This window comes from Mandrillus leucophaeus, unplaced genomic scaffold, assembly GCF_000951045.1.
Source record: "Mandrillus leucophaeus isolate KB7577 unplaced genomic scaffold, Mleu.le_1.0 Scaffold491, whole genome shotgun sequence".
Taxonomy (NCBI): Eukaryota; Metazoa; Chordata; class Mammalia; order Primates; family Cercopithecidae; genus Mandrillus; species Mandrillus leucophaeus.
Window position 1 is genome coordinate 1,227,419 of NW_012105265.1, and position 13,380 is coordinate 1,240,798.

At 34.8% G+C, this 13,380-nt stretch overlaps 1 protein-coding gene across 1 annotated transcript in view; it reads right to left on the reverse strand.

The window, feature by feature from the left end:
• The window catches only part of SSBP2 (single-stranded DNA binding protein 2), a 362,795-nt gene that overhangs the window by 31,390 nt on the left and 318,025 nt on the right, over nucleotides 1–13,380 (reverse strand). The window contains exons 10-13 of the mRNA XM_011995571.1: nucleotides 8,753–8,788; nucleotides 6,833–6,887; nucleotides 2,634–2,704; nucleotides 575–653 (exon numbers count right to left, since the gene is read on the reverse strand). Coding sequence (XP_011850961.1) covers nucleotides 575–653; nucleotides 2,634–2,704; nucleotides 6,833–6,887; nucleotides 8,753–8,788 — 241 coding nt within the window. The remainder of the gene's footprint in view (nucleotides 1–574; nucleotides 654–2,633; nucleotides 2,705–6,832; nucleotides 6,888–8,752; nucleotides 8,789–13,380) is intronic.

Sequence of the window (13,380 nt, forward strand, 5' to 3'; positions counted from 1 at the left end):
ACTATAAAGTATGTTTTCAACCGTCAGTCACATACTTGAAATGGTCTTTATCACGAAGACAATGTAGGCAGTGTTCTCTTAAAAGAGAATCATTCAAATTATCCAGAATATGATTAACAATTTTATGTTAAAAAGGAAGCAAACATAAAAATTCAAAAACAAAATTAAGAAATTTTTGGAGAGAACTGAAGTTCTTCTGAGACTGTGTCCATAGAACTCGAGACAAAACAACAACAACAAAACAGCTGCAAGAATACTGCAGCCTTCTGGGTTGGGCAAGCATGACATGTGCCCACAGCAGCAATGTCTCCTTTTATGGTAAGACATGAGATTTCTATAGGTTAAAGTAAATAACTGTGAATATGAACTAGAACAATTCTCACACTTCTGATCTTCAAGTGATCTATAGTTATAACCAATAAAATGTTGATTAAACTATCTGTTTGAGGTAAAAGTTGAAGTGTTTAAAAATGAGTAGCTGGCTATGGAAGAACTTTGGAAACTGTAATATCCACTATGTAGAATTAAGGTTTTCTTCTGAATTTATTCTAAACATCAAATTGAAAAGCCTTACCTAAAGAGCCATTCATGTGATGTGACTCCATTCCTCCTAATCCACCCATGGGACCATCTGACCCAGGGCCCATTGGAAACTATTTTAAAAATGAAGAAAATCACTGTAATCACACTGAAAACAATGGCTTATCTCAATTTTACAATATATTTAACATTACAAGACACTGCCACAACTTATTTTTACTTTCAAGCTATGGAGATCTTTTACTTGATGTTTTTCAGCCTTGTGGATTCTCTAACTGGACTGTTCACCTCTCTCATATCATTTTCTCTGTATTCCACATATAGACGTTTAGCTTAATCCTCAATCATCTCCAAATTTTTCTTCTTCAGATATACTCAGAAACTATATAAATTCCAGTGCAAATTAGAAGATAAGCATTTTCCTCTATGATATTGACAAATTTTCTATTGAAAACCAAAGGTGGTTCTTAAGAAGCTGTTAAGGGTATTGGCTTATTAATAAGAAAAATTCAATGTCATTATGACAACATTAACATTTTTCTTAGCAGGCAATCTGTCTTTGTTTAAATGGATATAATAAATAATTTCATCTTATAGGTTAAATACATTTCACTCCTTGGGGATTGCTGAATATAGGTAATTCTTCTTGGCAGTCTCAACCATGTTACTTCAATGACACTCAGACATTCCAAGGCCATTCTGCTTAACATTTTTTAAAGTAGTGGAATTCTTTTTTTCTTTCCTTTCTTTTCAGGTGAAATCTTACATTAGAAGCCTGGTACAAAACAGGTGTGCTATGATGGGGTTGGTGATAGAGAACCCATGGCCCGCCCACTCAGTCTTCCTCTCATCTCTCTAGAACACTAAGGAAACCTGGAGCCCAGTTCAAAGACAAGTTACCTATGATTACCTTACACTTACAGGTAAGACAGCCCGCTGAAAACACTTTCTCTTCAAATTTCCCATGCCAAAAGCATTTCTACAATGTTGTATGATACAGAATATTGACTATGGTGTCTGTGTGTGGATGGAGCGGTGGTGGTGAGTAATCATGAAGGCTTTTAGGGAGAAATAACTGCCTTTGGCAGGCAACCCTATACTTCACCACCTCTGTGTGGGAATAAAATGGCCTTCTATCACTGTGGGCAATACAAAACACATGCTTATAACATTCCCCAAGAGAATGCCAATTTTGCTTGGTAAAATTGAGTATCTAAAAGCACACAGGCTGGTGTTCAGTAAACAAATTGGAATATGCATGCCTCACTGATGTAAGATATATATAAGTCAAAGAAACTGATTTAAACTTACTGCTATTATTTAGCTTTTATCAAAAACATAGTTTAGATATGGGTTGAGAAACTGGTGCTGGTAGGCCTAGTAGACTGTGAACTTTTATCTGGCTCCTACAGTGTTTTAAAAGATGCTAAAACTATAGGTATATATATTTGGTCAGTTTAGCATATAACATATATATCTTCTGATTTTTCTTTGATTTCTGCTACCCTATATACACGTGTGTATTAACTATAATCTGTTATAAATATTTTTGTAAACATGTAGGCCTTATAGATAAATAAAATGTTTTCCTGTGAGCTTCTGTGGAAAAATCACGACCAAATGCTTTATTAAGAACACCCAAGTTCTTCCTGTAATAACTGCTTTAGCTCCATATTTAAACTCTAGATTTCATATTCTAAAAAAAACAAGCGTAGCCAACTTTCTCCTTTATTTTCAAGTTTATCAGGACAAAAAAAGATCACAATGAAAAAACTTAGTGATGTTAAAAATGAGGTTAATATAAATGATTATATATAACTTGTCATTTTCAAGTAGTATATATCATTAATTATTTACAAAATAAGATAAAACTAATGTATAATAATTACTTTTAAATTATATTGATATAAAGTCTCTGTTATATATGTGTACTATTTTTAACCCAGCTCAGAGAAAAGAATTTGACTTTTTGAATATCTAATAAGCTCCTGGATAATAAAATATAAAGTTTAAACAATATACAGAACATGGAATGCACTCAGAGTTTGAAAGTCTTCAAATATATTCCAAAAATTTAAAAAATTCATATTTACATTAGGTCTGTTAGGTCCAGGAGGTACTGCATTCATTAAAGTATACATGTTATCGCCAGAGTTGGTTGAATCTGAAACAAAGTATTACTTAATTAAAATATTTCTTTAGAATCTATACCCAATTCATCACAAAGTAATGATCAAAGATGGTTTGCATACATACACCTCTCTATATAAGCTGCAACGAAATTGTCATTACTAAAAACAAATACCCAGTCATTTGCTGACCCCAAAATTATCATTCTGAGGCCATAAATTAGGTATGAGGAATAATCACTTCAATAATTAATGTAAAAGGAGTATTAGAAATTTTAAAAATTATAGTAAAGTTTTTCTTCTAAAAAAAGATACTTCTTCACTTCAAGCAATTATATGTGTGTGTATGTGTATATATATAATATATAATATCTCTTAAACTTCAGATTCAGTTGCTTTTCAGTTTTATTTCTTTAAGTTTCCTATATACAAATTTAAAAAATAGCTTTTTTACTTAATAATTAGTGAAAACTGGTAGACTATCCTGGCTTAATTCCAAAAGAAAAAGATTAGAGTATACAATTAGAATAATGTAATTCTCTTGCTTGAACTAAAAGCCAGCTTCTTCCAGCACAATTTCTGATGAAATGTTTTCACTCACTTTATTTTTGATTTATTGTAGTAAAAATATCTGTACTACATATCCATATAAATATATGTAACATTGTGCAGTATTTAAAAAATTTATGTTTCATGTCTGTTAGCTAATTCTAATTAAGTCTCTGAGCATACATGTTTGTATAATATAAAACCTAGAGTGAAAGGCTAAATATTTTACACTGAGAAAATATAAATGATAAATTATGGTTTTCTATGTTTCCACATTATATAATTTTCTTAAATATAATGTAGTAGGCCTATTTTATTTTGTTTTTTAGACGGAGTTTTGCTCTATCACACAGGCTGGAGTGCAGTGGCATGATCTTGGCTCACTGCAACCTCTGCCTCCCAGGTTCAAGCGGGAACCCTTGCCTCAGCCTCCCATGTAGCTGGGACTACAGGTGCGTGCCACCACATCCGGCTAATTTTTTGTACTTTTAGTGGAGATGGGGTTTCACTGTGTTAGCTAGGAGGGTCTTCATCTCCTGACCCTGTGATCTGCCCATCTCGGCCTCCCAAAGTGCTGGGATTACAGGCGTGAGCCACCGCGCCTGGCCAGTAGGCCCATTTTGAGAAAAAGATGTGTTTAAAATTTTTGTGGTGATTCGAGACAGAAGGTAAGTATTTACTTTCTCATGGCAGTAACCATAGAGTGGCAATTACTTTTCCTTTACTGTGTGATTACTCATTAGACATTAATAAGTTTATTATTTTAGTGTGCATTACTTACAGAGTAGGTCTCATGTCATTTATTGGTTGGCTGTCAACAATGACCCATAAATCTAAATACTGTATTTTACTTCTATTTGAATATATCATAATGTTGAAAAAGTTGGAGTGCCCACCTCATGTTGACCCTATTTGTTTATTCTAAGGAAGGTCCCAACCTACTTTTGTGGCCTTAACTGTTTTCACATCCTTGTGTATGCTGTATTTCTGTCAACCCAGGCTACTGGTTTTTTCCTGCAGGTGACCAACCTTTCCACCTTCATGATTTTGTTCTTTCTTCCTCCAAACAGCCCAGTCTCTACACACTGCAATTCTACTCACTGCTGAAGGGCTATCTCAAATGTGATGTGTTCTGTGAGGTTTTTTTCCTGGTAGTTGCAAGTGCATGAGTGCTCCCCTCCCACTGAGTTCTGCCTTCCATTATAGGAATATTTTACTGCTTTATTCTTTCCTCCTGCTTCCAACTAGGATATAACAAGCTCATAGAGAGAAGGAAAGGGACCATGCCTTACTCATCTTGTGTACTAAAGACAGTAAGTACTGCTAACTTAAATTTAACTGTTGGATCACACACACGATTAACTTAAAAAAATCTTGGATTGCTTTTTAAACATAGGAAATCTTCAAATGGGTTTTCAACTGTATTGGCCTTACTCTTGGTGAAAGGAAGGTGGGTTACATATTTTAAATATGCAGAAAGAAAAGAAATTTATCATTTTAAAGACTAATCAAGAATATAATTTCATTTGCTACAGAAAAAATTTGAGAGGGATAAGATTGCCATTTATGGTCGGGCGAGGTGGCTCACACCTGTAATCCCAGCACTTTGGGAAGCCAAGGCAGGTGAATCACTTGAGGTTGGGAGTTCCAGACCAGCCTGGCCAACATGGTGAAACCCTGTCTCTACTAAAAGTACAAAAATTAGCCAGGTATGGTGGTACACCCCTGTAATCCCAGCTACTCGGGAGGCTGCAGCAGGAGAATCGCTTGAATCCGGGAGGCTGAGGTTACAGTGAGCTGAGATTGTGTCACTGCACTCCAGCCTGGGTGACGGAGACTCTGTGTCAACAAAGAAAAAATATGTATGTGTGTGTGTGTATATATATATGTGTGTGTGTATATATGTGTGTGTGTGTGTGTGTGTATGTATTTACTGGAAAATGTCTGACTTCTTTTTATGTACAGAAAAACTTTACAATAAAGTGGACCTCCTGGGACCTCTTTTCTTGTGGGTGGGGTGCTGGCTGAGTATTAGAGGAGTGACTGTGACACAGGATGAACACATAAAAGAGTACGCAAAAAGACTAGGAAGATGTACTTGTGGCAATTTCTGGTTTGAAAGGAAGATGTAGTAAGATTATTTATTGCCTGCAATGTTCAGTGTTGCTCCAAAAACATTTTTTTAGTCTTGTAGTGAAGCATTTATTATTCACATGCTACCTTCATAAATTAAACATTAACTTCACTATGTAAGAATGTAAATATGGGCAAAATGATCAGGTGATACAATTCTATCTTCAATGAATTGTATCATTTTCAATGAAGATGCCTTCAGGACACAGACCATTAAATATCCAAGAAGTTAGTGAAGCAAAGTAAAATTTTGTATTAATTATCAAGTTCATGATTTTTCTAAATTAAAAGGGCTCAAAATTAAAAATTTTTATTGGTATGATCAACGATACTGAATTTCAAGCTTCCATCTTAATTTCAACAAGCCAGTTAAAAACATATGAGTTTAACAGTAAAACATCATAATCAAAAATACTTTATAATTATTATTTCCCATCTACTTAATCATCCCAAATAATAACTGATAGAGTTTTAGCCTATTTCTTTGTTTTCTACTTTCTAGATTTGTGTTATAGTTTCAAATGAAACTGTGATTATATTGCTGAATCATGAGATTTTATTTTTCCATGTCATTACAAATTCTTTGATAATCATAATAATGGCTCTATTATACTCCATCTTCCACCTTAAACATTAATTTAATAGTTCCACTAACATTGAATTAGGCATGAAGTTTGTGTCTACTGTTTTATTCTTGAGTATAACAAATAAACATTCTTCTACATAAATCTTGGGTTGTATCTCTGTCTAATTTCTAGTATTAGAATTATAGAGTCACATGGTATGAACCTTTTCATGGCTCTTGACACATTTTATCATAGCACTTTCGAAGAGAGGTGTGCCAATTTAGTCTTCTACTGTTAACAACCTCAAGACACATTTAATAGTCTGTGTTAAAGTCTCAAAAATAAAGGATAAAACTATTTAATTATATAAAATGATTATGAAAATATTGATGTTTCAGTTTAGAAGATAAAAAACTTTTATTATTACACAGTGAATTTATTAGCTGACTAATAAATACTTATAGACATATAGGGTAAATAATACTGCAAGTACGTCTTCATCCTTCATTCATCTTAGTAAGATAATAGATCTCGTGACTCTGATTTGGCATTTGAAACCTAATGAATCCATGTATTTAATGTTTTATTTATTCAGAAATTTTCTAAATTGTAGATAATTTGGATAGTTTTCTCAGTCTCAATAAATCTTTAAGTTTGACACATTTTTGGGCAATTCATACAGATCAGCAGTTTTCATCCTGATTAAATCTGACACCCACACCATAGGAATTTTCTAAATGCTTAACTGGATAATAGTTATTTAAGAACACTATATTTCTTCCTACCCTGCTGCCTCTACTCCTTTAACCATCATGAGAACATGACTACTACTACCTTTATTTCATGCACAATTTCTATAGTCTGTGATTTTATTCTAATAATCAAATACCCATGTGGCTAGTTTGATTACAATACCTGCTGGACTAGGCATGATGGGTGTTCCTGGTGGCCCTCCACCTCCTGGAGGACCCTAAATAATTACACAAAATTTCAGTAAAAATAAGGCATTGCATAAGAAAAAACAGAAGTTAGACTTATATCTATAATAATCCAATTTGAAAATAAGAACAGAAATAAATTTTCTCTATAATTTACTTTCTTTGAATGCACAATCATTTAAATATTCTACAAAACATAATTTAGCTTAAATATGTTGAGACTGTTTTGACAAATTTCCAAAAACAATGAGCCTGTAACGTTAATTCATTATTCATGACTTAATTATATCAGTTACAATGAGGTTAAGAAGAAACCATTCAACAGGGCCTTTAAAAATCCATACCACAGAAATAATTCATATGTATTTTTAGTTTTTATAGAAAGCTAAAATAGTATTCACTTAGAAAATATCTTTAAAAATGAAGATATCTGCTTATTGATTCATATTTTTAAAAAAATGCACTGATGTCATTTCTTTCTTCTGTCAGCATCAATTGCAATGTTTCTGGAGCACTGTACCTTCCACTATCACATCAATTAGAAATGAAAGGCAAAGTTGACTAATGCTGTGGGTTACTGAGGCTGTAGCTACACAATCAAACTGAAATGGAGATTAGGTAATTCTAAAGTTAATTCAATAATTTCACATAACCAAAATAGATAAGTCAGGCAACGGGTTTTAGGCTTTTTCAGATGCTCTATATACAGCAATCAAATTAACTTTTAAATGGCAAAATTTTAACTTCATTCTGAAGGTACAGATACAGCCTGCCAATTATTTCAGATGAGATTGGGCACATTCAGGGTGGTATGGCTATAGACCTGCCAATTATTTAAAATAATATCTGTATTTGCACAACTTAAAATTTATTTTAAATAAATATCTATAATTTCATAAAATGATGTATCAGCCTTATTCATTAGTGACTTTAAGAAAAAAACAGGTTTTATACAAATTTTCTTACTTTCATTTTTATTTCATAGAAAATGCAAAGAAAGACTTGCTTAATTTTATAGCTTACACGAACACTGAACACTAAGTTCACAGGTTCAAAGCAGTGTGTGCTTTTCACTATGTTAATAAAACACTATTTCCATGGAGAGTGAAATGCTCACTGATTTCCTTCTTATGCATTCCTTTTTTCCCCTCCAGCTAGCCACCACCTCTGAACATTTCTGTAGGAAAGATTTCCCTTGTTATCATTTTATCCTTGTTTCCCTGTTAGGCGTTTCCCTCTAAATGGTGTAACATATTTTCCTCTATGTTGACCTTGAGATGTGGCTAGGATCATAATGTGATGATGATTAAAAGGTCACTTGTAAGCTCAGGAGGCCATATAAAACTTGTTAATTTGGCTTCACATTGATATGAATTTTTGGAAAATTTTAATGTGTACTAAATGGTAATAATGATAAAAATAAGTGTTCTCAATTTCAAAGAATGACCAAAAAATGAAATGATTCCTCTAAATTATTAGTCACTATTCTGCCATCTAATTCATCTGTGATTGGGGGAAAGTTTAATGTCTTAGACGCTCTGTGTGGCACATAGGGTTGCATGGGGGTATAGATTATTCTCCTGGAGAACTGCAAATTCAAGCATATTATTGTGTAACTGGGGATTACTCTCTTCATGATTGGACAGAGTGTATTGTACTGGTTTTCAGAAACATATGCTGAAGTAAAACACAGTACTCAGGGCAATTCTGGCCAGATTGATAACTGTTTCACTAATGAACATCAACATATGTACTGAGGTTGGCAGATGAAACAACTCAAGATGTTCACTTTTTGGCCAATACACAGGGGCTCTTCTTAACATCTGGACAACTATTTCATTGCCCAAATAAAACGTAACATCAATTCTTATGAGCAAACAAACCCAAATGTACTTACTACATAATTCCCAGGAGATGCTGAGGAGTATGGTATCTGGAACACGAATAGGACAAAAAAATTTTTGATTCATGTAGCAATATGGACACTGACCTAAAATGAATTTATTTCATGATTTGTTGTCAAGTTTTAAAATGTATCACAAAGCATAGTAAAGGATAAAAAAATTTATGTCTGTTTAAGTACTGGAAAACTGAATAATAATAACTTGGATTCACACAAAAGAAGATAGATTTTAGTCAAGAGGATTTTAGACAGAATAACTGCTTTAAGTTACATTGGTTTCAGGTAAGTTGTACACATTGCATGATACTAATTACTTATTCTGTAAGTAGAAATATATATATATATATATTTGTGTACATAAAAAATGGGAAACCAGAATTTTTCAAATCAGTAGTCTTTACACATACAATTTCTAAGCTATGTACTTTTTTTTTTTTTTTTTTTAAGTTCAGGCTACTACATTCATGCAGTATGGGTCAATACTTGATAAACAGCCCTTACCACTTCTCCATCCTTTTCTAATTAGATACTAGAAAACAATATAATAAATGCAAAAAAAGTTTGTTAATACGAGTCTCCAAAGACTATTAATTTGTGGGGATCAGATGTGGGTAACGAACTCCCTCTTTCTCTTCAAATCAAGCTTTTCACCAAGCTGTTTTCTAGAGATGATATGGTATTAATACCACATTGCTGTGATAATTTAAGAAATGAAAAATCAGAAAACCTATGTTTAAAAGTAAGCCCTTGAGTGTGTATATTAATAGTGAAAGTTAAATCCAAATATTTTCTTTTTTCACATAAGCTCACTAACTCACTTGCATGAAGATGCTGTACATCTATAACAGATATTTTTGTCTTATTCTGAAGAACACCAATAGATTACTCTCTACTCGAAGTCAGACAGCCAGGGCCAGAACAGGATCCTTATAGTAGTGAAAAGATTAGTGCTTGTATTATTCTAAACCCTCTATCCCAATACCTGCCATATAATTAAACATAAAAATAATATGAAACCATAAAGTAAGTATAAGGAAGTACAACCAAGTTATGATTTCCTCTTGATAAATAATTATTTGATTTTTTGGAAATATTTAATATTTAATATTAAGTTATTTGAAAAGCTTTTCTTCTCCGTATTTGGTGTTCCTGCTTTGCCTTAAGCACAGAACACATGTCCCCGAGGCCCTGCTTGGTCTGCCTATGAGTAATTCAGCACTGCAGATGGCCACTGATAGAATGCCCAGCATCACTAGGGATGAGAATTAATTCTGTTGCGTACCGAGATTTTTTTAAGGCAGTAAACGTTTACTTCATTTAGTGAATGAATACAACTTTGCTCTCTTGGGTCCCCTTCAGTTCATTATCTACCTACCATTCATCCTCTGCTTCTCATTTTTTTGGAGGGGACAAGGGCTTTTTTGTCACCCAGGCTGGAGTGCAATGGGACAAACACGGCTCACTGCAGTCTCGACCTCCTGGGCTCAAGAGATCCTCCTACTTTGGCCCCACAAGTAGTTGGGACTAAGGCGTGCTCCACTACGCCTGGCTAATTTTTAATTTTTTGTAGAGATGCAGTTTTTCTATGTTGCCCATGCTGGTCTCAAACTCCTGAGCCAAGCAATCCACCTGCCTTGACCTCCCAAAGTGTCAGGATTAAAGGCGTGAGCCGCTGTGCCGGGCCTACTTCTCCTTATTTAAATGTGAGTCTGCCTTTTCCAAATCACCAATTTATCTATTGGCTCCTAGGACCAATTTCATCTCTCTCTGTTTTTAGCACTTGGCTCATGTTCTTCTGTCACTCTATATTGCCTATCATCATTCTTAAGCAACTTTAAGGTACAATCTAATTAGCCTTTAGATCTTTGGAATTTACAGTTCACTACCTTCCTTTACTTTACAGTATACTCCCCTCACCTCCATTTATGAGTATGATCATATCCTAAGACTCTTTACTGAACAACTAACTCCCTTGCCTGACATCTTTCTTCTTCCTCATGATACTTACAAAAATTACTCTATATTCCAACCAGGGTTTTCTAGGATCACAATTCCACCATGTTTACTTAGTACATTATTTCTCTATTGTAGTTTATGACTAAATTGCCTCTGCCCCTGCTTCGTGGCACTGTCAACATTTTATTTCTCGCTCCAATGTCTTAAATTTATTATCATAAAGCCTACTTAGTTAATTTCCATTTCTTTGATCACCCTCTAGCCAGCCAACCTTTCTGTTTTAAAGCACAGATTTCCTGGAGAGAAACACAGAACAAGGTTGACAAGATCCAAAGTGTAATCATGCTCTCCAACTTCCACCTCATCTTAACTAATATCTGGAAGCATTTTTGGATCAGCCTTTATGAAAGTCTTGAAGCTTACTGGTAATGTGTCAGTAAACCCAGTAAACTTCATGGGGGACAAAAAGCCCTGATTTATAGTATTTGCCAGTTACTGTGGTGTAAATATTTCCACATGGCAGATTTTAAGCTAACAGTGGTTTAACAAACAGCTCATGAAATTCCTGAATATTTAACAGTGGACTCTTGTGAGCTGGCACTCATGGTGATTACACCATCCTGAGTAAATATTCTGTCTTCCTGTCATACATTGAAGGTATCGGCGCTCTTGCTTTACCTTCATTTTCAGCTCAACATTCCATTATTTATAGATTTAAATTTTCATGTATTCATCCCAGATAGGAAAAAACAAACTTTCTATTTATTTCCAAAGGTAGCTTTTTCCCAAGTATCTCCTTCTTAAGTCCTTGCTCCTTTTATATTATTTATTTATTTTATTCTTTTTATTTATGTTTTGAGATGGAGTTTCGCCCTTGTTGCCCAGGCTGGAGTAAAGTGGCGCGATCTTGGCTCACTGTAACCTCTGCCTCCTGGGCTCAAGCAATTGTCCAGGCTCAGCCTCCCAAGTAGTTGGGATTACAGGTGTCTGCTATCATGTCCGGCTAATTTTTGTATTTTTAGTAGAGACGGGGTTTCACCATGTTGGCCAGGTTGGTCTTGAACTCCTGACCTCACGTGATCCACCCGCCTTGGCCTCCCAAAGTGTTGGGATTTACAGGCGTGAGCCACTGCACCTGGCCTCCTTTTATATTTTTAATTTCTCCTTCTTCATGATTCCTTCAAACAGTTAAATATAATAAACATTTAAAAATACTTTTTAAAATGTTATCTCAACTAGTTGTTTAATTTCTTTCAATTTTTTGCCCTGTCAAGCTCTTTAATTTTGGCATATGTTGTTTCTATTTCATAGTCTTTGATGTCTTTATTAAAAATCAGCATTTGGGCTCCTAGCCCTAGGACTAGTAGTGTAAAGGACGTAAAATATAACAATATAGGTAGAAGTACCATGTGGGTACAGAAGACATATTTGAGCTAGACAGCTGGGACTTATAGAGAGTAGATGCCCATCAGAAAGACAAAGAGAAGAACTGCAATAAAAAACAAAGAAAGAAAAGAAATCATGGTTTATTTGTAAAATGCTATGCTATGTTATATAGCTGCTATAGTGTGGGGCTTATAGGGGGTTGTGGTAAAGGGTGAGGCTGCACAGTCAGACTATGAATGAATTTATGCTGTAGGAAGTAAGGAGTCATGGGTTATATAGAGACACGTTCAAATGTATGTTTTTAAAATCTTTTTTTATTTTTAAATGTTTTGTACAGACAGAGCCTCATTTTGTTGTCCAAGCTGGACTCAAACTCTTGGCCTCAAGGTATCCTCCTGACACAGCTTCCTGAAGTGCTGGAATTATAGGCATGACCCACCACACCTGGCCCTAAATTTATGTTTTAGAGAAATAAATCTAGAGGCATCATGGAATATGAATACAAGTTAGAAGACCATTGGAAAAAATCCAGGCAAGAGATGATAAAGAGTGACAGGCAGTGCTGATGAAGATAAGCAGGAGTAGGAGAATCTGAGGGTCATTTCACAAAGTACTTGGCAGAGCTTGGTGACAAACTGGGTATGGCAGACAAAGAAAGGAAGAAGTTAAGATAATTCCTAGGTTTTCAACTTGGTGACTGGGTAGATGATGGTGCTACTCACTTATACATAGGGAATTCAGGGAGTGGGGCAGGTTTGGGGAAATGTCTGATTATTGGATTTGAAGGCACCAGTAGACACTGAGGTAGATATGATAAACAAACTTTTAGAAACACAGGTCTAGAACATATCAGAGACCAGGACTAACGATATAGCTTCAACTGAATAAATTTCTACTTTCTGCTGGACAAGATACTTGATCTAGGATTCAACTAGATTTTTGGTAGTTGAAACAACATGGTAACATTAAAATGAAAAAAAAAAAAAAGCAGCCAAGAAATATAATTAGAAAACATTGCCAATTAAGAATGGGTAGAGACCAGGCATGGCAGCTCACATATGTAATCCCAGCACTTTGGGAGCTGAGGCGGGAGGATTACCTGAGCCCAGGAGTTTGAGACCAGCCTGGGCAATATGGCAAAACCTTGTCTCTGCAAAAAAACAAAACAAAACAAAAATTAGCCAACCATGGTGGCATGTGCCTCTAGTCCCAGCTACTCAGGAGGCTGAGGTGGGAGGATTGCTTAAGCCCAGGAGGTGGAGGTTGCAGTAAGCTGAGAC